This window comes from Oncorhynchus mykiss, chromosome 16 (genome assembly GCF_057628025.1).
Source record: "Oncorhynchus mykiss isolate SJ-2025 chromosome 16, ASM5762802v1, whole genome shotgun sequence".
In the NCBI taxonomy this organism is placed as follows: domain Eukaryota; kingdom Metazoa; phylum Chordata; class Actinopteri; order Salmoniformes; family Salmonidae; genus Oncorhynchus; species Oncorhynchus mykiss.
Genome location: NC_143037.1, coordinates 69,423,790 through 69,450,290, shown reverse-complemented (window position 1 = coordinate 69,450,290; position 26,501 = coordinate 69,423,790). Strand labels below are relative to the sequence as shown.

General features: G+C 39.9%; 1 protein-coding gene across 4 annotated transcripts; it reads right to left on the bottom strand.

The window, feature by feature from the left end:
* Window positions 1-337: 337 nt before the first annotated feature.
* Window positions 338-25,014, bottom strand: otud5a (OTU deubiquitinase 5a). Of its 4 annotated transcripts, none has more exons than XM_021566988.3 (9): window positions 23,870-25,014; window positions 20,982-21,075; window positions 7,443-7,507; window positions 7,203-7,359; window positions 6,585-6,733; window positions 4,167-4,355; window positions 3,793-3,997; window positions 3,549-3,662; window positions 338-849 (listed from the first exon to the last, which is right to left on the bottom strand). In XM_021566988.3, the coding sequence occupies exons 1-9, from the start codon at window positions 24,422-24,424 to the stop codon at window positions 728-730; spliced, it is 1,650 nt and encodes a 549-aa protein (XP_021422663.1). In that variant the 5' UTR covers window positions 24,425-25,014; the 3' UTR covers window positions 338-727. The 4 variants fall into 4 exon arrangements, with proteins under 4 accessions (XP_021422663.1, XP_021422664.1, XP_021422665.1 ...); XM_021566989.3 differs by having other exon boundaries at window positions 4,167-4,352; XM_021566990.3 differs by having other exon boundaries at window positions 20,982-21,072.
* Window positions 25,015-26,501: the final 1,487 nt, after the last annotated feature.

Genomic DNA, 26,501 nt, shown 5'->3' with positions numbered 1-26,501 from the left:
TTGCAGCCAAATTTCCTTCAGCACATATGTCTGTTATTGTTTGGATATAATCCTTTCAGATTAATTTGTGAAAGAAATGCTGCCGGGAGGTTAACGTTAATTTTAGGTGGGAGTAAAAAACTGTGCCCACAAGTAAACAGTGAAGGGTGGGCGCTGGTGGGCGGCAATAACAGAGAGAAAAAACCTCACATAACGAATGCAATGGAATTACCATTTATGTACAAATCCAATCAATTATTCAGGTAAAATGCAATTCAATATTTAGAAGTGTATATCATTTCGAGTGGCTATAAAATTAATAAGTACAGTTATAGCAAAAATAAATACACAAAAATGCTGTTTTTCAGAAAGATTTCCTCTTTTATTCCAAGAAAAAAAAAATGTATTTTCATCCCAAACAAGAAAAGAAAATAAAACAAACTTATATTAACCAATCATTAAGAGGATAAGTATGACCATTTTTATATATTTTTTCTTCTTGTTTTCTATGATGATATTGGTTGTGTTCAATTAAACATGCAACTAAATAAGTCCAATGATGGTATTAGAAAGGAAGGGGGTGGAGTCTGATTATGCTGGATCTTTATTGGTAAGTGTGGAGAGGCAGAGATGGATGATAGGGAGAAGGAGGAGAGAAGACTGGATGGTTACATGATGACGTTTGGATTTTTCCCCGTTCTGCCACCTTCCTTCCAGGGGACGTTGTGTGTGTGCTTGATCCCCTTTATCAACTGCTGTCTGGAGAGGGTTCTCTATGCATTGAGTTCTTCTTCATGCTGTCGAGGTACTCTTGTTGTGAAACGGCCAAGACTGAGGCCAGAATCTCATCATCCTCCCAGTCTGTTAAGCCTACACCATAGAGAAAGGGAAAAATACACATTCTAGCATTCTAATGTAAGAGGATTTTGAGGGGGAAAAAATCTGGTAGTTATTTGAAATCAAGACGGGTATTGGAATTACTAGTTTATAAAATATTGTTAGTTGCTGTGTATATTCTGCACATTAGTGACAGTGGTTAACATAGATTTTGTTTGGGTAGAAAAAGCTTGTACACAAATACAAATGTGGCAGTATATGCACCCAATCACAACCCAGCCAATATGAGAGGGAGGAAATTTCAGGTGAAGTGCATCCGTTTTCAGCTTTGCTCCGGCACCACAACCTTGTTTCATGTTTCTACTACTCTACGTTTTTACAATTCTTCTTCTGATTTCCTGTTTGTTGTCCTTTCAGATACAGAGTTGCTAAGCGATAGAATATACCATCATGAAAAATTATCATAAAAAAAAATACATGTCCTATGGTGACCCAAATACTTTAAAGCTACATGTATGTACAGTGCCTTGCGAAAGTATTCGGCCCCCTTGAACTTTGCGACCTTTTGCCACATTTCAGGCTTCAAACATACAGATATAAAACTGTATTTTTTTGTGAAGAATCAACAACAAGTGGGACACAATCATGAAGTGGAACGACATTTATTGGATATTTCAAAGTTTTTTAACAAATCAAAAACTGAAAAATTGGGCGTGCAAAATTATTCAGCCCCTTTAAGTTAATACTTTGTAGCGCCACCTTTTGCTGCGATTACAGCTGTAAGTCGCTTGGGGTATGTCTCTATCAGTTTTGCACATCGAGAGACTGAAATTTTTTCCCATTCCTCCTTGCAAAACAGCTCGAGCTCAGTGAGGTTGGATGGAGAGCATTTGTGAACAGCAGTTTTCAGTTCTTTCCACAGATTCTCGATTGGATTCAGGTCTGGACTTTGACTTGGCCATTCTAACACCTGGATATGTTTATTTTTGAACCATTCCATTGTAGATTTTGCTTTATGTTTTGGATCATTGTCTTGTTGGAAGACAAATCTCCGTCCCAGTCTCAGGTCTTTTGCAGACTCCATCAGGTTTTCTTCCAGAATGGTCCTGTATTTGGCTCCATCCATCTTCCCATCAATTTTAACCATCTTCCCTGTCCCTGCTGAAGAAAAGCAGGCCCAAACCATGATGCTGCCACCACCATGTTTGACAGTGGGGATGGTGTGTTCAGGGTGATGAGCTGTGTTGCTTTTACGCCAAACATAACGTCTTGCATTGTTGCCAAAAAGTTCAATTTTGGTTTCATCTGACCAGAGCACCTTCTTCCACATGTTTGGTGTGTTTTGTGGTGTGTTTTGTGGTGGCTTGTGGCAAACTTTAAACAACACTTTTTATGGATATCTTTAAGAAATGGCTTTCTTCTTGCCACTCTTCCATAAAGGCCAGATTTGTGCAATATACGACTGATTGTTGTCCTATGGACAGAGTCTCCCACCTCAGCTGTAGATCTCTGCAGTTCATCCAGAGTGATCATGGGCCTCTTGGCTGCATCTCTGATCTGTCTTCTCCTTGTATGAGCTGAAAGTTTAGAGGGACGGCCAGGTCTTGGTAGATTTGCAGTGGTCTGATACTCCTTCCATTTCAATATTATCGCTTGCACAGTGCTCCTTGGGATGTTTAAAGCTTGGGAAATCTTTTTGTATCCAAATCCGGCTTTAAACTTCTTCACAACAGTATCTCGGACCTGCCTGGTGTGTTCCTTGTTCTTCATGATGCTCTGTGCGCTTTTAACGGACCTCTGAGACTATCACAGTGCAGGTGCATTTATACGGAGACTTGATTACACACAGGTGGATTGTATTTATCATCATTAGTCATTTAGGTCAACATTGGATCATTCAGAGATCCTCACTGAACTTCTGGAGAGAGTTTGCTGCACTGAAAGTAAAGGGGCTGAATAATTTTGCACTCCCAATTTTTCAGTTTTTAAATTTGTTAAAAAAGTTTGAAATATCCAATAAATGTCGTTCCACTTCATGATTGTGTCCCACTTGTTGTTGATTCTTCACAAAAAAATACAGTTTTATATCTTTATGTTTGAAGCCTGAAATGTGGCAAAAGGTCGCAAAGTTCAAGGGGGCCGAATACTTTCGCAAGTGACTGATAGGTGCACACACACAGTTTTTTTAAATGTACATTATGTACATTTGAAATGATTTTGTCTGTAATGTATTTTTCGTTATGTGTTGGAACCCAGTAAGATTTGCTTTCGCCATTGGCGTTGGCTAATGGGGATCCTAATAAATCGAATAAAAAATAAACATTATGATGATACACTGTAACCTATCCTATCATTAACATTTGAAAGTTATGTAAAATAAAACAAAAATGTCCACTAATCTCTAGCATACATATGTTGTTATTCAAGTGTCTTCAGTCCAGCAGCAGCTACAGCACCGTGCTTTCACAACAGAGGATGTGTAATAACACTGTCTAGAACACTGTGATTGATATGCCTTATGTTAAGGATTGCAGCTAGTGTTGAAAACTATCCCAAGCAAAATATTACATCTCAAACTGAACATACTACCCATTCTATGAATAACATATAAATAACATAACATACAACAGCAGTAATTGCCCTAAAGGGGAGTACTACAGTTGTTTCAACTGAATTGAATGCATTCAATTGAGTAAGTCTTTAAGTAAAGAAAGAGCAAGTTATTATCTTACCAAAGGCGGTGGGTGACATTTCTTTCATGATAGCACGGTACTCCAGGGCCGGGTACAGAGACTTCAGAGAGGAGGTGGGTCTATCAGGCCCAACACAAGCCTGGTTGCTGGGACCTAGAGTAGGGGGCAGAGAGACATTCCCATCATGAGATAAAAATGAAACCCTATGATTCCAATGTTCATTTGATACACAACCCTCTCAGTTGATTCATGACGCTTCTGATGGTTTGTCGCAGTGACGAACCTGGGGCACAAGGTGAAGGGGGCTTAGACATGTGGGCTGCCCCAGCAGGGGAGGGAGGCTTGTTGCTTGTGTCTGAGTGAGAGGGGTCAGTGTTCTCCGGTGAGGGAGCTGAGCTGCGCTGCCGGGGAGAGCGGGCACTCCACTCCTCCAGACCACTAGAAGATGCTGCGGTGGCCGAGCTGCAGGTGGCACTAGCCTTTCGGGGCTGGGAGGAGAGGGAAACATGGACCTCATTAAAACACATGCCAGCTGCTGCAACACTTCAATACTGGACACTAGATTCATTTGAACCAAATGTGGTACTATTGTCTTTCTAAGAAGGATGTCACTGAATTGCTCTTTAATCTGCCATGTACTTCCAAGTTCTCTCTCACCTGGCGTGCCTGCTTCTCTTGGTCCTGGAGCCACTGCAGGTAGGACTCCCTGGCCACCTGCTCCTCAATGGCCTCGTTGGTGGCCTCCCAGTCCGTGGCTCTCTTCTTGTCCTCCAGCATCTGCTGCTCGATCCATGACTCCTCAGAGGTCTTTATAGCGTTCTTCATAAGTGACTGGTCTACATACTGCTGGGAGGGAGGGAGAGGACAGAGGTCACTAACTGGACATAAAACTGAAAAAAAATCGATAGTTACATATCGGGATATTATTTTTGATGATATATAATATCGACAATATCATTTTTGCACTAGTTGGCTGGGCCTGCATGAAAACTACATTTTTAACATAGGGATCCAAACTAATTTTCTCATGGCTCACTCTCTTTTCTCACTCTCTCTCTCTTGTCCCTCTGCAGCAGACATATGGTGAGCAATATGCACATATAGAATCATGAGAATAGCATTACATATCGCATTGGCACCTAAGTATCGTGATAATATCGTATCATGAGGTCCCCGGCAATTCCCAGGCCTAGGGGACAATGTGTAACGACCAAGTAACAATGTGTAACGACAAAGACAAACTCTTTAGATCCTTCACACCTTATCAAGGAGATTTGACAAGTTTAGTCTGCTGGCTATCAAGAGAATGTTTCCTTATCCGTCTAGAAATGACTCCAGCTCTTTGATTTGTTTGTCCATGCGCGCATTAGTAAGAGACAATCAGGACACTCAGAATTTAGCAAATGGAAAAACTGCCTCTAGCCTTTCTGGGAAAGCATGCCCGTTTCCTAATCTAAGGCTTAATGGAGATGGCTAGGTGTGTGGCCCTCTATGTGGGAGCTCCGCCCATGGAAGACAACATGTCCTTAGTGCCTGAACAATCCAACTGCACAGTCTGTTCCCCATAACGTCATGGTCCTCTGCCCTGCTCAATATGATGAATGAGACCAATGCACAAAGTCCCAACTAACAACAACTCCTTAGGCATACCAATAACATCTGATGTGCTTCTAAAGCACTTTGAGTACCCAAGATACCTCAACAGTACCACCGTTATCTAGCTAGCACTCCATGACAACCGCAATGTGAAGCTGTTTACTGACAACCAATGACACTAAGACAATATGTTTTTCCTTTACAAATTAGAAAGTAAAAAAAAAAAAAAAAGTAGATAAGACTCTCCATCCTCATTAATGTGTTGTAATCAAAACACTGTCGCTTCTAACTGGCTCAAACATCTGCCAACATTCAACCAATAACAATACAAAACAGGAATCTTCAATAAATACAATATACATCAACAAACAGCTATTCTGTTGAGTGCTACAGTGGTTTTCCTGGCCAAGGAGCCCAGGCTAGTGTTTTCTAATTACTGTGGGGTCATTCACCATGATGCGCTGCTTGTTGATCATGGTAGTGTTATCATTAGGCATCGCAACACAAACAACACAGTGTACTGCTAATAGGCTCCTCCAGGGAGACGGGGACATGTGGAATGTTGCCCCTCTCTGAGCTCAGCCTCCCTTCCTTTGATGTGTATGTGTTCTGAAAGTGGGACACTCCAAGCCACACGCTCCCGTCTCGCAGGGATCTTAAGCTATGATGACCCAAAGACTGTCACCTCTCTCCCACTTTTCCACTCTGACTGAGTGTGCCTGGCTGCCTGACTGTGTCTGGATGGACCCATGGACGTCATCCATTTCGTCAGGGGAAAGTCACAAGATCTCTGAATGATTCAGTTATGAAAGATTTCAATTGCACTATTACACAACCAACGCAGCATCCAAAAAAGCCTTTATAACTTTATACGGCTAATCAACTAAGTCAAATTTGATAACAACCACCTGTTTAAGACAGGAAAAGATAACAACACTAACAGCAATGCTAGCCAGCTGCTAATTGGTTAATGTCAATAAATCAAATAATCATGAACTCAACTTAAACTACTCGTCACTGAAATGACACTGCAATGTGAGATGCGTCTGTGACTCAGAGGCAATGCAGGCTGCCAGCTGGAACATGTCAATGCACTGAAAAGCAACAATTAGGCAACAGTGCTTTCAAACAATCATTTAGCGTGACAGAGGGGTCAACTGAGTCACACACAGGAAGAAGACAGTCACACCGTCGTAAACCGGGCCAACATCTCTAGCATCGTAAATCAAGGTGAATCAATTAGAATCAAGGGAACCTAATGAAATTCTCCAGAACACACATTTAACCTTTATTCTGACAGGGAGCCATGCTGAGACCAAGGTATCTTATAGCTGAGCCTACATAACACTCTACCAGTTGTCCTCAAATGGCATGTTTTATACATCTAAATACTGTTTTTATTTTCTAGTAATGTAACAACCACAAGGATATATTGCCCACTTCAGTGTTAAATCCCATAGACAAGATGTAGGTACCCACCCCTGGTTTTAAAGCAGGAAGCCCAAGGCCTACTCCAATTGTCGCTTTGTTGGGGTTCACCACAGAGTTGTAGTGAATGTTACGATGGTAGCTGACTCTGATTGGTTCGTCATTGTTTTGATGAATGCCATGGAACGTGTTGATTGGTTCTGGAACAGAGGGAAAAAAAGAGTTAACAGAACTACGTGATCAATGTAGTGCACTACTATGTCCACACTTATTCAGAAGAAATTAGATTTAAACACAACAAATGCCCAAATGGTCTAGATTTTAATCAATAATAAAATGTCAGTTCTGTTTGAAAAACAGTCCAATAAGTCACAGGAGTACCTATTAGTAATCTCTTTCAAGTAGACCTACACATCAAAGGCCATAAAACTCAAAAACTACAAACTGTGTACAGTAATAATAATATATGCTATTTAGCAGTCACTTTTATCCAAAGCAACTTAGTCATGCTTACATAAATCTTTACGTATGTGTGATCCTGGAATTCGAACCCACTACCCTGGCGTCTCAAGCGCCATTGCTCTACTGACTGAGTTACAGAGGACCTACCAGAGGGTCATTAGCTCTGATAACAATGCACCTGGCATGGCCCACTACTGAAAAACACACCTGTGCCCTCCTGGTAAACTTCCACTGGTCGATTGTACATCTCTGCCATAGCCTGCATCTCGATATGGTTCCCGTGGCAGTTGTTTTTCCTCTTCCTGTTGATGTACGTGGTGAAGTCTTCTGTCACGTAGTTCGAAAAGTAGTCTGCATTTTTCGTCTGAAATTAGAGTACACATTTTCATTATGAAAAATCCCAACAGGTGAAATCTGCCTGGTAACCAAAGAAAGAAGAAAACTTACCAAGTAGTCCATGCAGTGTTTACGGACAACTTCATGCATATCTTGGTCTCCATATACTTGATCAGCTGCAAACAAGAGGGAATTAGGTGTTACAACAAAATGCAACATACATCTTTCTGACGAAGCCTAGATCAAATGAATACGTATGAAGTAGCATATGACTGACAAAGTATAACAAAGTACGATTAATGCAGTTGTATGTCATTTACAGTACCAGTCAAACATTTGGACACACCTACTCATTCAAGGGCTTTTCTTTATTTTTTAAAACTATTTTCTACATTGTAGAATAATAGTGAAGACATCAAAACTATAAAATAACACATTTGGAATCGTGTAGTAACCCAAAAAAGTGTTACATCTAAATATATTTGAGATTCTTCAATGTAGCCAGGTCATCTGGTGCAGCACTCCATCACTCTCCTTCTTGGTCTTGGGTCATTGTCCTATTGAAAAACAAATGATAGTCCCACTAAGCACAAACCAGATGGGATGTCGTATTGCTGTGGTAGCCATGCTGGTTAAGTGTGCCTAGAATTCTAAATCCCCACACCTCCTCCTCCATGCTTCATGGTAGGAACTACACATGCAGAGATCATCCGTTCACCTACCCTGCATCTCACAAAGACACAGCGGTTGGAATCAAAAATCTCAAATTTGAACTAATCAGACCAAACAACAGATTTCCACCTGTTTAATGTCCATAACTCGTGTTTCTAGGGCCAAGCAAGTCTCTTCTTCTTATTGGTGTCCTTCAGTAGTGGTTCCTTTGCAGCAATTCGACCATGAAGGCCTGATTCACAGAGTCTCCTCTGAACAGTTGATGTTGAGATGTGTCTGTTACTTGAGCTCTGTGAAGCATTTATTTGGGCTGCAATTTCTGAGGCTGGTAACTCTAATGAACCTATCCTCTGTAGCAGAGGTAACTCTGGGTCTTCCTTTCCTGTGGCGGTCCTCATGAGAACCAGTTTTATCATAGCGCTTGATGGTTTTTGCATCTGCACCTGAAGAAACTTTCAAAGTTCATTATATTTTCCTAATTAACTGACCCTCCCGGCTTAAGGTAATGATGGACTGTCGTTTCTCTTGGTTTATTTGAGCTGTTCTTGCCATAATATGGACTTGGTCTTTTACCAAATAGGACTGTCTTCTGTATACCACCCCTACCCTGTCACAACACAACTGATTGGCTCAAATGCATTAAGGTAAGAAATTCTACAAATGAACTTTTAACAAGGCAAACCTGTTCATTGAAATGCATTCCAGGTGACTATCTCATGAAGCTGGATGAGAGAAAGCCAAGAGTGTGCAAAGCTGTCATCAAGGCAAAGGGTGACTACTTTGAAGAATCTCAAATATAAAATATATTTGGATTTGTTTAACACTTTTTTTGGTTACTACATGATTCCAAATGTGTTATTTAATAGTTTTGATGTCTTTACTATTATTCTACAATGTAGAAAATAGTAAAAAATAAAGAAAAACCCTTGAATAAGTAGGTGTCCAAACTTTTGACTGGTACTGTTATCAATATGGATCTTTCGGACTATTTTATTAAAGCAGGTGCAAATGCTTTATCATCAGTATTGCACATTTGATTGCATAAGATGGTAGATTGACTATAAAGGGTTATTTTGGCGGGCTTTCTCTGTGGTTGCATCCCCAGCTATACGTGATCTATATAGAGAGATGAGTTGAGTCACTTGTATGATCCACATATGTAAACAAAACTAAAAGGTTTCTTCTCCACAGACCCCCCTTTCCTCAACCAGCGCAAAATATGCAAATGAGCACCCGTTTCAGTCTTCATTCCAGCAAGTCACATGGTAATGTAGGCCGCAAAGATTCTGAGAAACTCTTAGTCAATTTCCTCTTTCTCAGCATCAACCTGCTTAACAGAAATACATTTAGCAAAAATGGTTATGGAAATAGAATAACAGTAAAACCTATCTTACTTCCCACCACCAAACATATTTTTTAACTAAATAAAGATATCTATAACGCAAACTAAAAAGAGTAAACAGACTCAATGTTTTAACCTGAAGGGTGGTTATATTAAAGTCTTTGAAAAATGTCAGTTCCAAAATGTCAATATTGACAACGTAGTCTTGAATTTTACTACAAAAAACAAAACATAAGTGTTTTGAAGCTTGTGTATGACTAGCACAAAATATTCTAGTTCCCTTGTGACTGAATGTTCTCATGGCAAGATGTGGCACTGGCAACATTCCAAGTGGCTAGTGTTGGATGGAGGGCACATTTTCTGGCAGGTCCAGTTTGTCATTATGCCTCAGCAACACGCCTGAATGAGCTGCTCATGGTGTTCCTGACCTTCAACATGTTCCTCACTGTCACTCTGACAGAGTCAGATTCAAACAAATAGGCCTACAATACATAAAGTACAGATGTATGGATGTTTAAATATCATTCAGCAGCCTGTGACCTACTGGTTTAAAGAAGTGGTGGAGAATTAGGCTAGAGGAGACGAGTCACATGTTTGACTGCTTTCAGTACCCAATTCCCCTGATGAGGTTGAGATGTAATGGTCTATGAACCAAGTGAACTCCAGTGAAGTATGACTTGGACAGGTGTAGGAGGGCTGTTTGAGATGGGGATTACCCCAAAACCCATTGGTGTAAATCTGACTCATCTGCCAAAAATCCCATTCTCATGTGATCTTTCCACAGCACGTTTCAGTTCTGAACAAAACAGATGCTAGGACCTCATTTAGTTATGTGGTTGATTTGTCATATAGCCTTCAGCCATTTTCTAAAATAACCAAAATCATCAATGAGGAGTACAAAGGGTGATTCCATGCCAGCAGGAGCAGAAAACATTTTTGGTATCTCAGATTATTCTGGCAATTCTCACATAGAAACTTCATTAGAAGGAAGGATGTTTGAAATGCTTTTTAAATTTGTATCACAAACCATTTTTTTAGAAAATCCATGATGAAAGTGGCCATTTTAAGCCCTTTTTAGACCTGTACATGCCTCCTGTAAGACCCTCTGATCTGTGAACTGTACACGATACAGACATCTTAGTGTCATTATATTCCTTATGGCAGTGGACACCAACCTTTTCTGAGTCAAGATCACCTTCTCAGTCAAAAAGCAAGCAGAGATCTACCGCTCAGATTTTTTTTAAACATAACTTACATTTTATTTATTTATTACTATTAACCTAATAAAACAGTTATATGTGAATGAGGTTTGTGCATTAGGCCTAATACATTATCACAGCATATTGGCTATTTGCCTGGCCACACAATATTGTTCTTCTCAAACCATATTTCAAAACTCAAGCTTTGATTACAAAATAGATCAGTTGGTGTAGCACTTGCAAGGCACAGCTGAGCATAAATTTAAATAATTACCTTTTTTTATTTTAATGGACTGATGGTACCTGCATCTAATGGTCATGGTGCTTTCAAGACAACTGAAAAAAACAAGGTCAAATCATGACGTCAGTGATCTTCAAGTCGGAGGTCTAGAAAGATGAGTTTCCGACATTGAATTCCCGAGTTGGATGACCGTTCAAAACCATTTTTCCCCAGTCGGATCTCGCCCCCCCCCCCCCCCTCTCTGAGTTCCCAGTTGTCTTGAACACGACATTGGTCTCAGCGGAAGGGCGGGCGAGAGCGGCAGAGGGTCCGCCTCTCACGGTCCCTGCTCTCTCCTTCCTATGGTGAGACTGACCAGAGAGAGGGGAAAGCGTCTTCCACCTGATGGTGAACTCTAGTCGCACCGCATGTGCCTCATGCACAAATTCATGTTGTTCCTATGACCAAATAATGTGAAATATTCCTCGCTATTAAAATAGACAGGACAAGCTGCTAATAATAATAACGCAGGACAATTGATACTCTTGGCTACTGATTCATTGCAGCGTGAGTGGAAGTAGTGAGAAGTATGTTTTATGTTTTGTAATAGTGTTGAAAAAGAACAGTGTTGACAGTGCTGAACACATTTTTTAACATGAACTCACTCGTAAAATACTGCATCTCTTTGCTGTATTCTTTGAGAGTCTCTCTGTGGTCATGGATTTGAAAATTATTCAATCTTAGTTAGTTAGTATCAAACTTTGCTGTGGCCGGGGTTGTGGAAGCTCTGTTGGGACGGTGATATGAGCTATCCAATTGGCCAGGGCAGTAGGAGCACTTCATTTAGCCACAGATCTCCCAGTCCACTGGGTAAGTGGAGTCTTTTTCAGACAAATTAAATGGTTCAAAATAGGAACACTTTGCGCAGGGCTTCTGAATCAAGTGCACCTACCGCCAACAGTGCAACACAAATACCATTTCAAAAAGAGCGCAAGCCTTTTATCAACTCCTTTATCGTTGGCTTTTCTACAGAAATGTTTGGTGATCAACTAGGAATGCCTTGAAGATTGACCGGTTGGACCCCTGCCCTTATAGTGGGCTCCAACATACATTCTGAAATACACATTCATTTATTCAACATTACAACTATTAGTATGAATATCATAAAACATCCCTTTTTGATTTAACTTGTTTGTTTTTTTGTGGAAGAATATAGTCTTCAAACTTCAGAGTGACTTCTCTGGTACTTATAATGATATGCCCCATTTTGACCATAGAATGCACACCGAGTATAGCAAACATTAAGAAGACCTTCCTAATATTGAGTTGCAAAGGTAAAGTACCCTGAAGATGTAAATGCACATCATTTACTTACTTAGTCCAATTCAATTATCAACGAAATTGGTTAATAAATAGCTTAATGCATGGCTGGCTACTACTGCCTGCATTTAATCCAGACACAGATTTAGATGAAGGTCGGTGAATTCACTTGACAGAGGAGCCAATCAGAATGAGTTTTCCACCACAAAAGGGCTTTATGACAGAAAGAAGCACTCCTCAGTTGTAGATTGAACAACAATGACTAGCTACGGATTCCTAAATGATGTTTGGAGATGAGTAAGTGAGTTAAAGAGATCGTCACGTGTCTGTCTTGGGAATGAGAGCAGAGGAAGAGCGGCATATGTTATAATCCAATCGTTGCAACAGGCTCAACCGATACCCCGCCCGTTTCTTTACAGACAGAAGAAATAGCCAACAGTCATTTAGCACACACAGTGCTTCACACTGTTTGAATGAAAGAGAGGTGTGTTGGGAGCTGAAATAGTTTTTTTGTTCTTCTTCCGATCATGGACAATATTTTTTTTTTTTTTTAAATAGACTTGTGTCATAATCATATTCGGAAAATTCATATCAGTTACGATACTTGTTTTGTCCGAGTACTCGGCACATGCCTACCATTTACCATTCACGGTGCTCATACAATGGATTAGAACTTCGGAATTTGCAGAGCCCACTCCGGAAATGTGATGTACTTGTAGAGTATATTGTTCTAAACAAAACCTGTAAAAATGAACAATCTAAAAAAGGGTAGTCTGAGATATATCATTCATGTTGAATAAATTAATGTGTAAATGTGTAAATGTGTATTTCAGAATCTAGACATACTCCATATAAGAACTATAGTGACACCAGGATGTATCATGTACGGATCACAGGGTCTTACAGGAGAATGAAGAGGTCTGAAAAGGGGCCTAAAATGGCCACTTTCATCATGATAAAAACAGAAAAAAATAGTAATACAAATGTAAATTAAAAAAACATCCTTCCTCCCAATGAAGTTTCTATGTAAGAATTGTCAGAACAATCTGAGATATTGTACCAAGAATATCCCCCCAAAGCAACCTATCAGTGTTCTATGGGTAGGGTTGGTGAATATGATGAAGTGGGGTTTGATGCCTGTCAGAAAACATGACCAGGCAACTGGTCAATGAGGAGGAGACTGACGAGAAAAACGGAAGAGGAAGAAATTCTATGTGCAAGATTACTGAGAAAAGAGCTGAATAGATAGGCTACATTTCACAAGAAGAGACCAACACCACACAGAGAACCAGAAACCACATGCATGCTAGCTACAACCAAGCGATAATGCAATGCTGGTAAGTAACCAATGAGTGCATTTCTAAGAAAGGGGCAGGGCTCTATGCAGATCTAGAGACAGGCAGATTAGTTCGGTTCCTACCCTGCTGGTCTGTCAACGGTTGATAAAGTTTATCTAAATGATGCATAAATTACTCTTAAGTCACCCGTCAATGGAGAACAAGCACGTGAATAAAGAAATCTGCTCTTCACTGGAATCATATCGGCAAGGCCTGACGTTGCTCCCATTGTGTCTTCATGCAGCGAGTTGTGGAAAGATAGAAAAAACCCAGTGTGCAGTGTTTTGCCAACTCAAAACAGTATTGGAGTAGGCTGCAATAAGACATGCTACTAAAAGATCCTTAGAGACTGCTTCACTCACGCTACTCTGGCCAGGAAACAAAGTAATAAGGGCTGAGGGCAGAATCAACTCAAGAAGATGAGTTGAGAGCAGATATTGAATAATATGAATGGCCCTGTATTCATACCATTTCAGACACCACAGTTGAGTGGACATACAAAAAAACTAGAAGAAGAACGTTTTAGGGTAAGGTAGCCCAGCCAGTCAGATGCAGGTGAATCATGGCTACCCTTGTTGATGTTTTGCTACTGAATACTGACCCACTGAATGATCCTGGAAGAGATGAGCACCACTGTCACAGTCAAAGGCAGAGCAGTGTAACCTATTTGACAATGATACTGCCAGGTTCCAGTGACCTGTTGTATTTGACCGGACATCTCCAACTTGAACTTTGCTCTTTAAACATAAACAGATCAATAGCCCCCTACCTATGTCAACTGCATTCAACATCTAATCACAGATAAGGCCTACCTGCTACCGTCTGATCTTTTGAGCTAAAATTACACTGCGGCCTCAATGCTCGCTTCAGTGTAATTCTTACCCAAATTAGACTTCCTCAATCAGGCTGCTAGGCCTAAAACTGGATGAAAGATTGCTTAAAGCCTCAATTGTAAGGGCTTATTCTGTCATTACACCCCTTTATCTCTAACTGTCTTCACCTTCATCTAACAGTTCAGAAGCATTTCGATATGGAAAAGTTCAAACTTACTAGCTCTGAATTACTAAGCCCAGCGTGTGTGTGTGTGTGGGAGGGGGGGGGGGGGGGGGGCGTCCCACGTGTTGTGTGGGTGTGTGTTGTCTGTACTATTGCAACTCATAAGAGCAATGTGCAATTGGGCAAAAGGGCAAAGTGAGCAATGTGTGAACTTCAAAAAGTCCAAATGAACAATTATTACTTAAGATTAGCATCACTTCTGAATCATAGTATGGCTTAAGATCATGAAGTGTATTGTGATCAGACTGACTCTGGGTAACATTTCAAAATGATAGTGGGGGGTGATCTCCAATCTTTCTCAATTTTTCAGACAGTCGTCTATGCTGGTTGGGATTATTGCAAAACTCCGCTTTTTCAGACCAGACAGACGAAAATGTGTAGACGCACTGTAACTGTAATTAAGCCAAAGGGCACCATATCTAAGTTCACCAGTACAGTGTGCCTTCACATACAAAATTAAGATAAGTGTTTATTTTTCTCTCGCTTAAAAAAAAAAAAAAAAGATCTTGCCAGTTGAAGTTTCATTTACATAGGTACAACTAGCTTCGCTCATGACCTCACTGTGAAAGGTCAAAGGCCACCAAACGTGCTGTCCTGACCGGTTACATGGGTAGTGTTTAGTGATCCTTATGAAATGTGTAGTCCTGAGGCCTGGAAGAAGCACAGGGTCAACACAATGATCGACGTCTTTGGAATGCACCACAGAAAATCTTAACTCCAGTTTAGCTTCAAACTTTGCTCTACGTTTTTTGAATAGACAAATAAAATGAGATCCTTAGTGGAGCAGCTTCAATGTTATCAAAGCTCAGCCAGTAGCCTTCATGCCAGTAATTTTATTACTATGAAAATGTGAGAGCATAATATCCAGATGCTCTTGTCAGCCTTCAGGCTGTGTGTTCAGTGGCTTGGGGAGTCGCAGGTACAAATCCTGAGCCTCCTGGGACACTCACTCACTTAGCAAAGAAAATATATTAACTGGCTTCTACCTCAGATTGTAGGCCAAGTTGTTAATACATTTTGTAAAACAGAGAGACCAGTCATAAACTTAATTTAGGCTATGTGGATTTGGAACTTTCTTTAAGAAGTTTAGACTATTTTAAAGCCCCTCTGGGCTTATTAAACACCATGACAATGCACACGACTCTTTTCCTTAGTGGAGACCCCGTTACCGTGTCAACATTGGCAGTAAGGAATTTCAACCACACCTTAACGCACAATGAAATCAAAGGACTGGGGAGAGGACTGCACAGAAGTCAATAACTAAGGCCTAAATGATAGCAGCAATATACAGGCCCTGCAGGGTCCTAATGGAGGGGAACCCATCAATGTTGTCATGGGGAAAAAGTAGGAAATGAGAAGAGGCTATGGGTCTAACAATCAAGCCTGGTTCTCTGGATGACATCATTGTTGTTGTGCAGCAAGTATCCATGTTTGGATTCATGGACAGACAATGCTAAACAAAAATACATTCACAGTGTAAAACACAAACAACGGACATGTTAACTCACACCTGTCTTTTCTCTGGATGCCAGACAGAAATAATCTCAATCATTTTGTTTACTACCACAGACAGAGAAACATTGAACACAACTCGTTGGACACACACAACCCAGAGTCACATGCAGCTGGAATGTGTTTTGCATAATTTGAGGCTTTCTCTGACAGGTTCATACACACACACCTGAGAAATGAGATGACCTACAGTCTCCACACACACAGGTTTAACTTGTTTCAGCCCTAGCATGTTAATGTGTAATTCACATTCCTACTTACAGACCGTATAGGATTGTGACTAGTGATAGTATCACTCATACCTGAGAATGCCACAAGGTTGGCAAGAATACTGCTGGAATGTTAATTGGTATGAAACCATGGCAATAGAATTAGTAGGACATTCTGATCAAAGCAATGCTCCATGGTATGTGAATTGTCAGACATATTTGATTGATGTTTGATTCTCTTGTGCGATTGGCAACGAACAAAAACATACTAACTTTTGTATGCATCTTAGGCACACACACACAAAAAAAGTGTTTTAATAATAGTTAGTGGAATTGGGCTGTATAGAGAAGAGATAGTCCTGGGAATGATAAGTGCTAGGCAGGGACTGTTAGTTCTGGCTCATTGGCAGTGTGCGTTCCAGTCTGTTAATCAAGAAAGGGTAGGGATCAAAAGCACAAAGTGTCTAGACTAGAGCTCCTTTTGGTAGTGTCCCACTACCAACCAATTATCACAAAACAGGCTCGATATTGATGAGAGAAAGACAGTGACAATTCATTTCTCCAATAAGTCCTCTCAATATTAGGGTCATTGCACCAATTCAGTGCATTTTGAGAAGTGTTTACATGTTTAATTATTTTTTTTAACATTCTGTCATAAAGAGCTGTTGAACTTAATAAAAGACACGTTCTAATTTCAGCAAGTTAAAAGGGAAAAGGAATTACTACAGTAATTGCCTATTAAGTGCCAAATAAAACTACCAGGGTTGACGATCTCATCTTAAAATCAGTCATGAATCCCCTTGTGACAGGAGGAATGGAAGCTTGTTGCGTGCAACAAGGAGTTGCAATTGAATGCAAGCTTCACCCCCAAAAATGTATTAACATTTAGAACCTGTCCGTCTATGGTAACAGGGTTGACATGTTCTGCTCCACCACTCAGTTTTCCACCAGAAAACACTAAACAAATACATGACCGGCTAAACTGCTTTTACACTATGATTTGACTATTACATGTTCAATGTTGCTTTTGACTTTTTTTTTTTTAAAGGCATAGTTTCACCATATTAAAACAAGAGTTCAGTTCACAGAACAGGGTTGACTTTATAATGAGGGATAAATGAATCACTAATCACATTAAATAAATAATGATCTTCAGAAATGCAACAAAATAACTAGGACTTTACAATGATGGTGAAAACTGTGTGGATTAAGTGGGTTAAAGTCTTCCTAGAAGTCACAGAGGGTGCACTTTAAAAAGTCTATTAATATTACAAATCTGATTGATTGAATTCTCCATGTTATCTAAAAGAAAACTTTGTTTTAATATAAAAGGCTTTTAAAATTCAACATTGGTGCACAATTTCTACTTAAAATATCACTATTTTCGTGGAATGCCCCATTAACCATTTTAATCTCACGGATATCAATTAAATGTATCAACCAAAACAATACCAATGAAGTTCTATTATTCTGGCGCCTGTGTCAGGAAAATATTAACAGATAACCTAGATGGTTGACCAGGTGATTAGCTGCCTGGGTTAGAGTGGCCCACTCCCACATGTCCACACAAAGTTTACACACAGCTCTAATGTCAAGTCGATTTCCGGTATGCATTATTCTCTGCCAACAGAGCAAGGAAGGGAACAAAGTGACTGAAATCTAAAATAAATGAAAGGAGGAGTGAGGGTATTTAGGATACTCTTAAAAAAATATGTACATATATTGCCTAATATATACTGAACAAAAATATAAACGCAACATGTAAAGTGTTGGTCCCATGTTCCATGAGCTGAAATAAAAGATCCACAATCTTTTCCATATGCACAAAAAGCTTATTTCTCTCAAATTTTGTGCACAAATATGTTTAAATCCCAGTAAGTGAGCATTTCTCCGTTGACAAGATAATCCATCCACCTGACAGGTGTGACATATCAAGAAGCTGATTAAACAGCATGATCATTACACAGGTGCACCTTGTGCTGGGGACAATAAAATGTCACTAATTTGATTTGTTAAAATGTGCAGTATTGCGAGATCTTGAGGTCCATTGTCGTGCCATTTATCTCCCGCCATCACGTCATGTTTCATATGATAATGCACAGCCCCATGACGCAAGGATCTGTACACAATTCCTAGAAGCTGAAAATGTCCCAGTTCTTCCATGGCCTGTATACCCACTCAGCATGTGTGGGATGCTCTGGATTGAGGTGTACGACAGCGTGTTCCAGTTCCTGCCAATATCCAGCAAATTCGCACCACCATTGAAGAGGAGTGGGACAACATTACACAGGCCACAATCAACAGCCTGACCAACTCTATGGAAAGTACATGTGTCGTGCTGCATGAGGCAAATGGTGGTCACACCAGATACTGAATGGTTTTCTGATCCACGCCCCAAAAAAAATTTCTAAAGGTATCTGTGACCTACAGATGCATATCTGTATTCCCAGTCATGTGAAATCCATAGATTAGGCCCTAATGAATGTATTTAAAATTGACTGATTTCCTTATGTGAACTAGAACTCAGTAAAATCTTTGAAATTGTTGCATGTATATATATTTTTCACTGTAGCTTAGCTTAGTTAAGCCATAATACATCACAGTTCAGAAGTCAGTAATGAATGATGCTAGGTCTTTAAACATCTAGGTAAATTATACTCAGTGGACAGGGGGAGATATACCGGTTTACAAAAAGTGTGTTGTGGGTTAGATAGGCCAATGCTTTTTCTCAGGAACACTAAATGTGATCTGGCCACATCTGAAACCAAAGCAGAAACTACAGCATTGAGAAATCCCCACCACAACACATCAGGTGTGGACAGGGGTGAATTACCGTCAAATACAACTCACATTCACACCACTGATGTAGGAAAACCCACCAGCATGTCGTCTGTGTATTATTGTTACACCTTGATGGCGAAATTCATTTCTATGAAATGAAACTAGTTTAAGGCAAAACTTTACACTGAAGCGAATGGAGACCTTCATGACTTCACCTGAGAACCCTAGTGTTAAGTGAGGTGTCTAAAAGAGCTGTATTATGTTTAAGAAGAGAGTGCTTTAGGTATTGTGGTTGCGTATTGCTGGGAGAGGAAGAATGCAACATTACAATAACCCTCATTCAGTTGAGTGATATGTAAACAGTTGTAAAGCACACACAGTTGATGCATAAGAATACAGGTTGTTTTACTGTTTAAATCTTCTCTTTAGCTAGGCCTCTATCCAGATCAAAGAAAAATATTAACCAGAAAAACAAAGGCAAACACCTGAAGGCTTTAAACTAAAATAACAAACCTCCATCAGATTCCCAAATAATTTAGTGTCATGTTTTCCCATGGAGTAAGAAGAAACTAGGCCAGTCTTTTTGAGCACCTGGCTGAAAGGGAAAGCGCTAGCCTCATTTCAGGACTGCTCTTATACAACTCCATTCTTGTTCAACTATCCCAATTGTTTGGGAATGGATTGATTTCATACAAGAAGTACCGGGAGTGTGAAGAGAAATGTAACTGGCGTGAATTCATAGATGTAGGTCAATATGAATGTGGTATCCATCCATGCCTAAGGGTAATAACAAAGCTATGAGACCCAGATAAGAGGAGCCATTCTCAGTCCGTTCTGACACCTGCAGGTGGCCAGGTCATGGGTATGCTCAATCGACATAACACATTCAGGGAAACAATGCATTTTCTCACAACAATTCATGAAGAAATGTGACAAAATAATGACAAAAATGAAAACCTTACAAGTAGGCCTAAACAACGTTTTTTGGGTCAAGAAATAGTATACATAAGTAATTCATTTTTAAAAAACACATGAACTAGAAGCATTAAAATTGCCCCTGTGCTTTTTGACAGGGTTCATACAGTCACGGCGTCACTGAATCCACTATGATAAAGTAGCGCCATCTAGTGTCATGAACGGAAATTGGTTGGCATTGCTCTTTACCAAATTATACCTTGATTTAGTTCAATGTCTGGTAGACAAAATGCAGGCTAACCATACCAATGTCAAAAACGTGTACATAACATTCAAGCTCCTCCATGGAGTCCATTACTGACATTCTTTCAAAATTCTTTCCACATTTCATTGGAGCATTTCACATCACTGCATTCTTTACCAGAAAGTAGGTTGGTAATCTTTGACATCGTGTAGGTAGATTCATTAATTTCTTTATTTATAAAGCCCTTTTACAAAAACTACCACTGTACCTTAAATCATTAATAATCTTAAAGCATATGAATTACCACATCCAGTCTCAGGGATGGCTAACTCTGTAAATTCCTTCGGTCTCCACTGAGTTAGGTAAATCAGCTTTTAGGAGTTTTTTGCACTGTATTTGAGGAACAATGTTAAAATTTCTCTTAAATTTGCTTCTACATCTGCATTACTTGCTGTTTGGAGTTTTAGGCTGGGTTTCTGTATTGCACTTGGTGACATCTGGTAACGTAAAAGGGCTTTATAAATACATTTGATTTGACGTTTCGGTGCCTCTAGAGCAATTTAGACTGGTGATTGAGGACCTTATTACTGATTAATGTTTTTGTTTATTTATGACCGTGTTTAGTTTCCGTTTGCATTTCGTATTTGATGCAGTTGAGTAATTTTTGTAATTCAGGGCTCTTCTGTAAAAAAAAGAGACCTTGGTCTCAGTATGACTCCCTGGTCAAATAAAGGTTTAACAAATGATCAGCACATCTTTGCTGCAGGTTTTTTGTTGGATTGATCGAGTTCAAAGACAAGGCCTGGGTCCATTGGAGGGCAAATGAGAAGGCTGTCCACTTACCGACAGCTCTGAAGAGACATGCTCCGTCCTCTTTCATTTTTTTAATGACGAAGCCTTTCTTTTCCCCAAGCGCTTTCTCAAACCAGTGCTCCTGCTGAGAGAAATAGAACATCTGTAATTCAATGCAGTGGGTTATACAGGCAGGTCTATCCGACTACCATAGGAGGCAACCTTACATTAACGTCTCAAGTGAGCTTGTTGAAGTATTTTCGGAATAACATTTCAAGAGTGCAGATTAGGCTAAAATAGAGTTTTAGCTACACATTTGTTTACAAAGTCTCCAATGACATTAAAGCAGACCTGTGTGCCAGCAAGGTGCGAGGTTGACGCCCTCTAGATGGGTAACAGCCCAAAATTTCTCAAATCATTGAATAATTTCGTCCAACTAGGGTTGAGAGATATCCAGTGGTGTAAAGCACTTAAGTAAAAATACTTTAAAGTACTACTTAAGTCGTTTTTGGGGGGTACCTGTACTTTACTATTTATATTTTTGGCAACTTTTATTTGACCAAATTCCTAAACAAAATAATGTACTTTTTATTCCATACATTTTCCCTGACACCCAAAAGTTCTATTTACATTTTGACAGGAAAATTATCCAATTCACACACTTATCAAGAGAACATCCCTGGTCATTCCTACTGCCTCTGATCTGGCGGACTCACTAAACACAAATGCTTTGTTTGTTTGTAAATTATGTCTGAGTGTTGGAGTGCGCCCCTGGCTATCCGTCAATAAAAAAGTACCTAGAAAATTGTACCTTCTGGTTTGCTTAATATAAGGAATTTGAAAGTATTTATACTTTTACTTTCAACACTTCAGTACATTTTTAGCAATTCTATTTACTTTTGATACTTAAGTATATTTAAAACCAAATACTTTTTGACTTTTACTCAAGTAGTGGTTTACTGGGTGACTTTCACTTTAATCATTTTCTATTAAGGTATCTTTACTTTTACTAAAGTATGACAATTGAGTAATTTTTCCACCACTGGCAATATCCAGATTTCCACACGTCACACACGTATACGATATTACCGAAAGTGCACACAACGAGAGCTATTTTTACAAAAACCTGCACAAAACAATTTAGGTAATAGGGATCTTGATCCAGAAGGGGATTGAATGTCTCTGCTGTAACCATGAAGCTTGATCACAACATCTAGACACTTCGCTAGCAAGTTAGCAAACCAAATGTGTCGCTGGAACCCTGAGCTAGATATCATTTATTTGACATCTTAGATTTCTTATAGTTATACTTAACTTAAACTTATACTTAAACAGTGGCGTAGCATGCATCCCCACTGCCCCCGTGAGGCGGGGATGCCCCCGACCTCCCCAAAAAACGGTATTGAAAATCCTATGGTCGGTAATTTAAAATCCCCCGGTATATGGTCGAAATGGTATATCTGCCAAGCCTACGTCCAACTGAATTAAAGAAAATCCTTGTTTACCACACACCATTACATTAACATGTTTGTTTCCAACTTATGTAGGCTAATTCATTAATGACAAGTTGTAGTATTAAGTTTGTCCTTTTCTTATCGAGAGGTAAAATACAAATATCCTCAAATGTCTTCAAAGCCAACCGTATGAGTAGGCCTATTAAACACAGCCTTGGCTTAGTCTATTCACCTTATTCAAATCGATGTGTAACCTATTGCAATTATTTCATCCTTTTTAAAAGCAGAGGCCTAGGCGACATGGTTTAAAAAGACAGTTTATAAACAATTGTGTAAAACAAACTTTGCCTATATTTTGGGTTATGATGGAGCAAGACAGCTGTACTAAGTTCATGAGTATGTTCATGGCATTTTGATTCTTGAAGAAACAAATAGGACTAGGTATATCAATAATGGACATGACCACTGAAAAGGAGAAGTAGGCTTACTATTGCTGATTGAACAATTAAATAGGCCTACTTTCTGTGACGCTAGAACAACTGAAAATTCCTGGTTTATTAAATAGCATCCCTCATTTTGTCACTGATCTGTCGTTCTGCCCCTGAACAGGCAGTTAACCCACTGTTCCTAGGCCGTCATTGAAAATAAGAATTTGTTCTTAACTGACTTGTCTGGTTAAATAAAGGTAACATTTTTTTTAAATAAACAGCCGAGATATGTTCACAATGATGAAAATTCAGTCAGAATAAGAAGCTATGATGAATTTCAGGAATACACTTATTTGAGATCTTTGAGCAACACTACAATCTGTAAATTTCATTTTAGCTTAGCCCTCTTTAATGGATGAATATTACTTGTTTGCCTACACTAGCTTTTAATGCTACCACATCATATCATATTTAGCCAGAGATATTGCTATCCTGTAGCCTAACGCCATTTATTGACTAGCAGTAGAGCAAACAAACTGCTATTTGCATGTGAAAAAAGAATGGGATGCATTTGCTCCATGGTTTGTGACGCTGATATTATTCACATCCTGCAGAGACTGTATTTAATGATAAGGCTTAATGAAAAGGTGCTGCATTATGACACCTGGTATGTAATAAAAACAAATGACTGGCATACAAAAAAAAACTAGCTAGCTCATTATTTCTCCAAACTTTGAATACTTTCACATTCCATTTTAGATGACGCCTGAATTGATGTGGTTGACAGAACAGACCTGGATGGAAAAAGCAAATAACTAGTGACATTCAAAACATACACATTTTACCCGCTACTCCCAAACTGGTCATTTCTAGAACGCCCATTTAAAACCAATGTGCTACTGGTATTGCTTCATTTTGCAAAAAAAAGTGTGTGTGAAATAAACAGTAAGACATTTTAATATAAATGTTCATTTAAATGGCTAGTTGCGGGACGAAGGTAGTGGTCACCCTGGAGGCCATGAGCTGAACTAATGAACTACATTTTACACAGCATTACCTGCTCCACTGTCGCTGGGTCCTCAGACTGCAGTCTCGATGCGTTCTCGTATTCATCTTCACTGTTGTAACCCGCACCTTCCTCCGAATCAGCACTAGGACCTCCACCGCCACCTCCAGCTACGCCGGGTGTTCCACCACCGGCCACCCCAGAGCAGGTTGCTTGTCGTCGCCTTTTACTCAGACCAGGCCCCGAACAACAACTTCCAATTCCCCCACCACAACCAACGCTGCCTGACAGTTCTCCGCGTGTCCCAGCAACGCATGGTATTCCTCCAGTCCCATTACCATCCCCAGGTCCAACAGGAGACCCTGAAACCACGGGAGGGGGAGAGGCCTGCTGCGGCCGAGAGCTAGCTTCGTTCCGTCTATCCTCCCTTGTCGAAGGTGGAGCGGCTTGATAGGACCATGGTGGCGGCGAGGCCCTCGGTCTTGCACCTGTACGACCTCCGTGTGGATGTTGATGTGGGTCAGAGCCACTCCTTCTGTCAGTCTCGTCCGGGTGGTCCGAAACACCGACACTCGAGTTCGGCTTCTTCTTCGGAAGAATCGTCATGGTTGTCTGCTAGGGAGGGGGTCAACGGGGTGACGATTCCTTCTTTCCAGAATGTAGCTAGTAGGCCTACTTTGCCGTTAAGGCCGTCAGTTTTTGTGCAATATTCGACCTTAATCACTTAGGTTACAAAATATATCGATATCATCTGTTATTGGCTTTGTTTTCTGGGGATAGCTAGCTAGTTGAACAATAACAAACCGTCTCCCTCTTCCCGTCCTCCAAGCTCTCCATTCCCCACAAAACATCAACACAGATCTGACGACACAGGAACGTCACTTCCCTTGCAAGAGCTTTTTTTCAGGGTCTGTGCTACTCGGGATCCTTGGAACGTCCACACCCATTGAAGTTGACGTTTAAAAATGGTTAAGGTACGGTTAGGAAAGGTTTATAGTTGAGGGTAGGGTAGGATAGGGGTTAGGAGGTTAGGGTTGGACGTTTTCCTTCGTCAATGGTCTTTCTGGGTCGTCACCAGTTACCACAGCCCCAAAGTCCAAAACCCTGCCCATTTCTACCATTTATTTTCTTAAAATTGGATTTTAAACCTAACCTTGACCTTCACTTTAACCAAACAGCTAACCTTATACTTAACCCCAACCTTAAGTTAAGACTGAAAAGCTCATTTTAGTCTTTATGAATGTTTACCATATAGCCACGTTGGGTGTGGTAACTAATGGAAACACTCTTTGTGGCATTTTAATGATAATGTAGAACAAATGCAAATAATGTATACATTATAATGGAAAATATAAATATTAACATATTTTTTTTTTCTTTATTAATCCACATGTCATTGATTAAGTGTTTGTTTTTTCCTGAAAGTGACCACAGTAAATGTTTGCTGAACATATAATTACATTTTAGTAATTAAGCAGACACTCTTATCCAGAGCAACTAGGGTTATGGACCTTGCTCAAGGGCACATTGACAGGTTGTTCGCCTAGTTGTCTTGGGGATTCAAACCGGCAACCTTTTGGTTCCTGGCCCAACACTCTTAACCGCTAGGCTACCTGCTGTTCTATAATAATCATGTGTTACTATTTTTGGACTCATATTATGAATAAAATAATTAGATAAAATGTGTGTTGGATTTTAGTATCTGTATGCACATATTCCTAATGCAAATTCCAGCAATTTAGCCTAATTAAATGTACCCTCAAAAGAAGAGGCATTTTGGAAAATCCATATGATAACAATTGGCATGCGTCATGATTAGTTGTTATTTTTTTTCCGTTCATAAATCCTTCTTTACTTGATTTGTGTGATTGGGCATAGGGGCCCCATGTGATGGCAATTGCTTCAGCATTCACCTCTGAAATAGTAGGTCTAATAAAACAAATTAAATACTCACTTTTCGCCAAGATGTTTAGATATGCTCCAAGCCCCACTGCACAAACCTTACTGTATGTAGTATTGTTGATGTTGTGAATGTGCATAGTCTATATTTACTCTGTTGGGCCTACAATACATGGTTGAGGTGGGTCATCACATCTCTGATCAACTGAAGTTGTTCCTGGAAAAAGAAAGTATACTAAACAACAATATAAATGCAAGAGGTGAGAAGAGGTGAGAGGAGGAGAGCACCTGGATGCAAGAAGGAATACAACGTGGCTGCTATGAAAGTGAACTGTATTTACGTGTGATCAGGGGTGTATTAATTCTGCCGATTCTGTTGAAAAACGTTTCTTAGACGGAAGCAAACAGAACAAAACAGGAAAAAACATACCTGAATTTGTCCAACAGAAACTCTCTTTTGCAACTGTTGGACTAATGATTACACCATTTTCAGATAGATGCAGGCAAGAGTGTGCAAGGCTGTATTGAATGTCATTGTTTGTCCATGTATCACATTTGTCTCTCGACCTGTGTGCACCTACGTTGTAAATTTTAATTCATAGGCTAGGTTGTAACAATCTCATGATGGGTATAGGGCAAATTTGAGTATCATTTAGTAGCCTAAACGCATTGCTGTTACATTGAACTGGGTGAATGTAAAATTAATGAGAGTCATCCAATATACTGTAATAGAAATAAGGCCAACGCCACTGCTTGGAGGGCATACAGCCACCCACTGGGGAGC

Coding starts and splice junctions, on each gene's coding strand:
- otud5a (XM_021566988.3), bottom strand. CDS start 24,424: ATGACGATTCTTCCGAAGAAGAAGCCGAACTCGAGTGTCGGTGTTTCG. Junction 4,356..6,584: donor TTCCTGCTTTAAAACCAGGG/GTGGGTACCTAC, acceptor CCTCCCTCCCAG/CAGTATGTAGACCAGTCACT. Junction 850..3,548: donor AATGTCACCCACCGCCTTTG/GTAAGATAATAA, acceptor TCTATGGTGTAG/GCTTAACAGACTGGGAGGAT.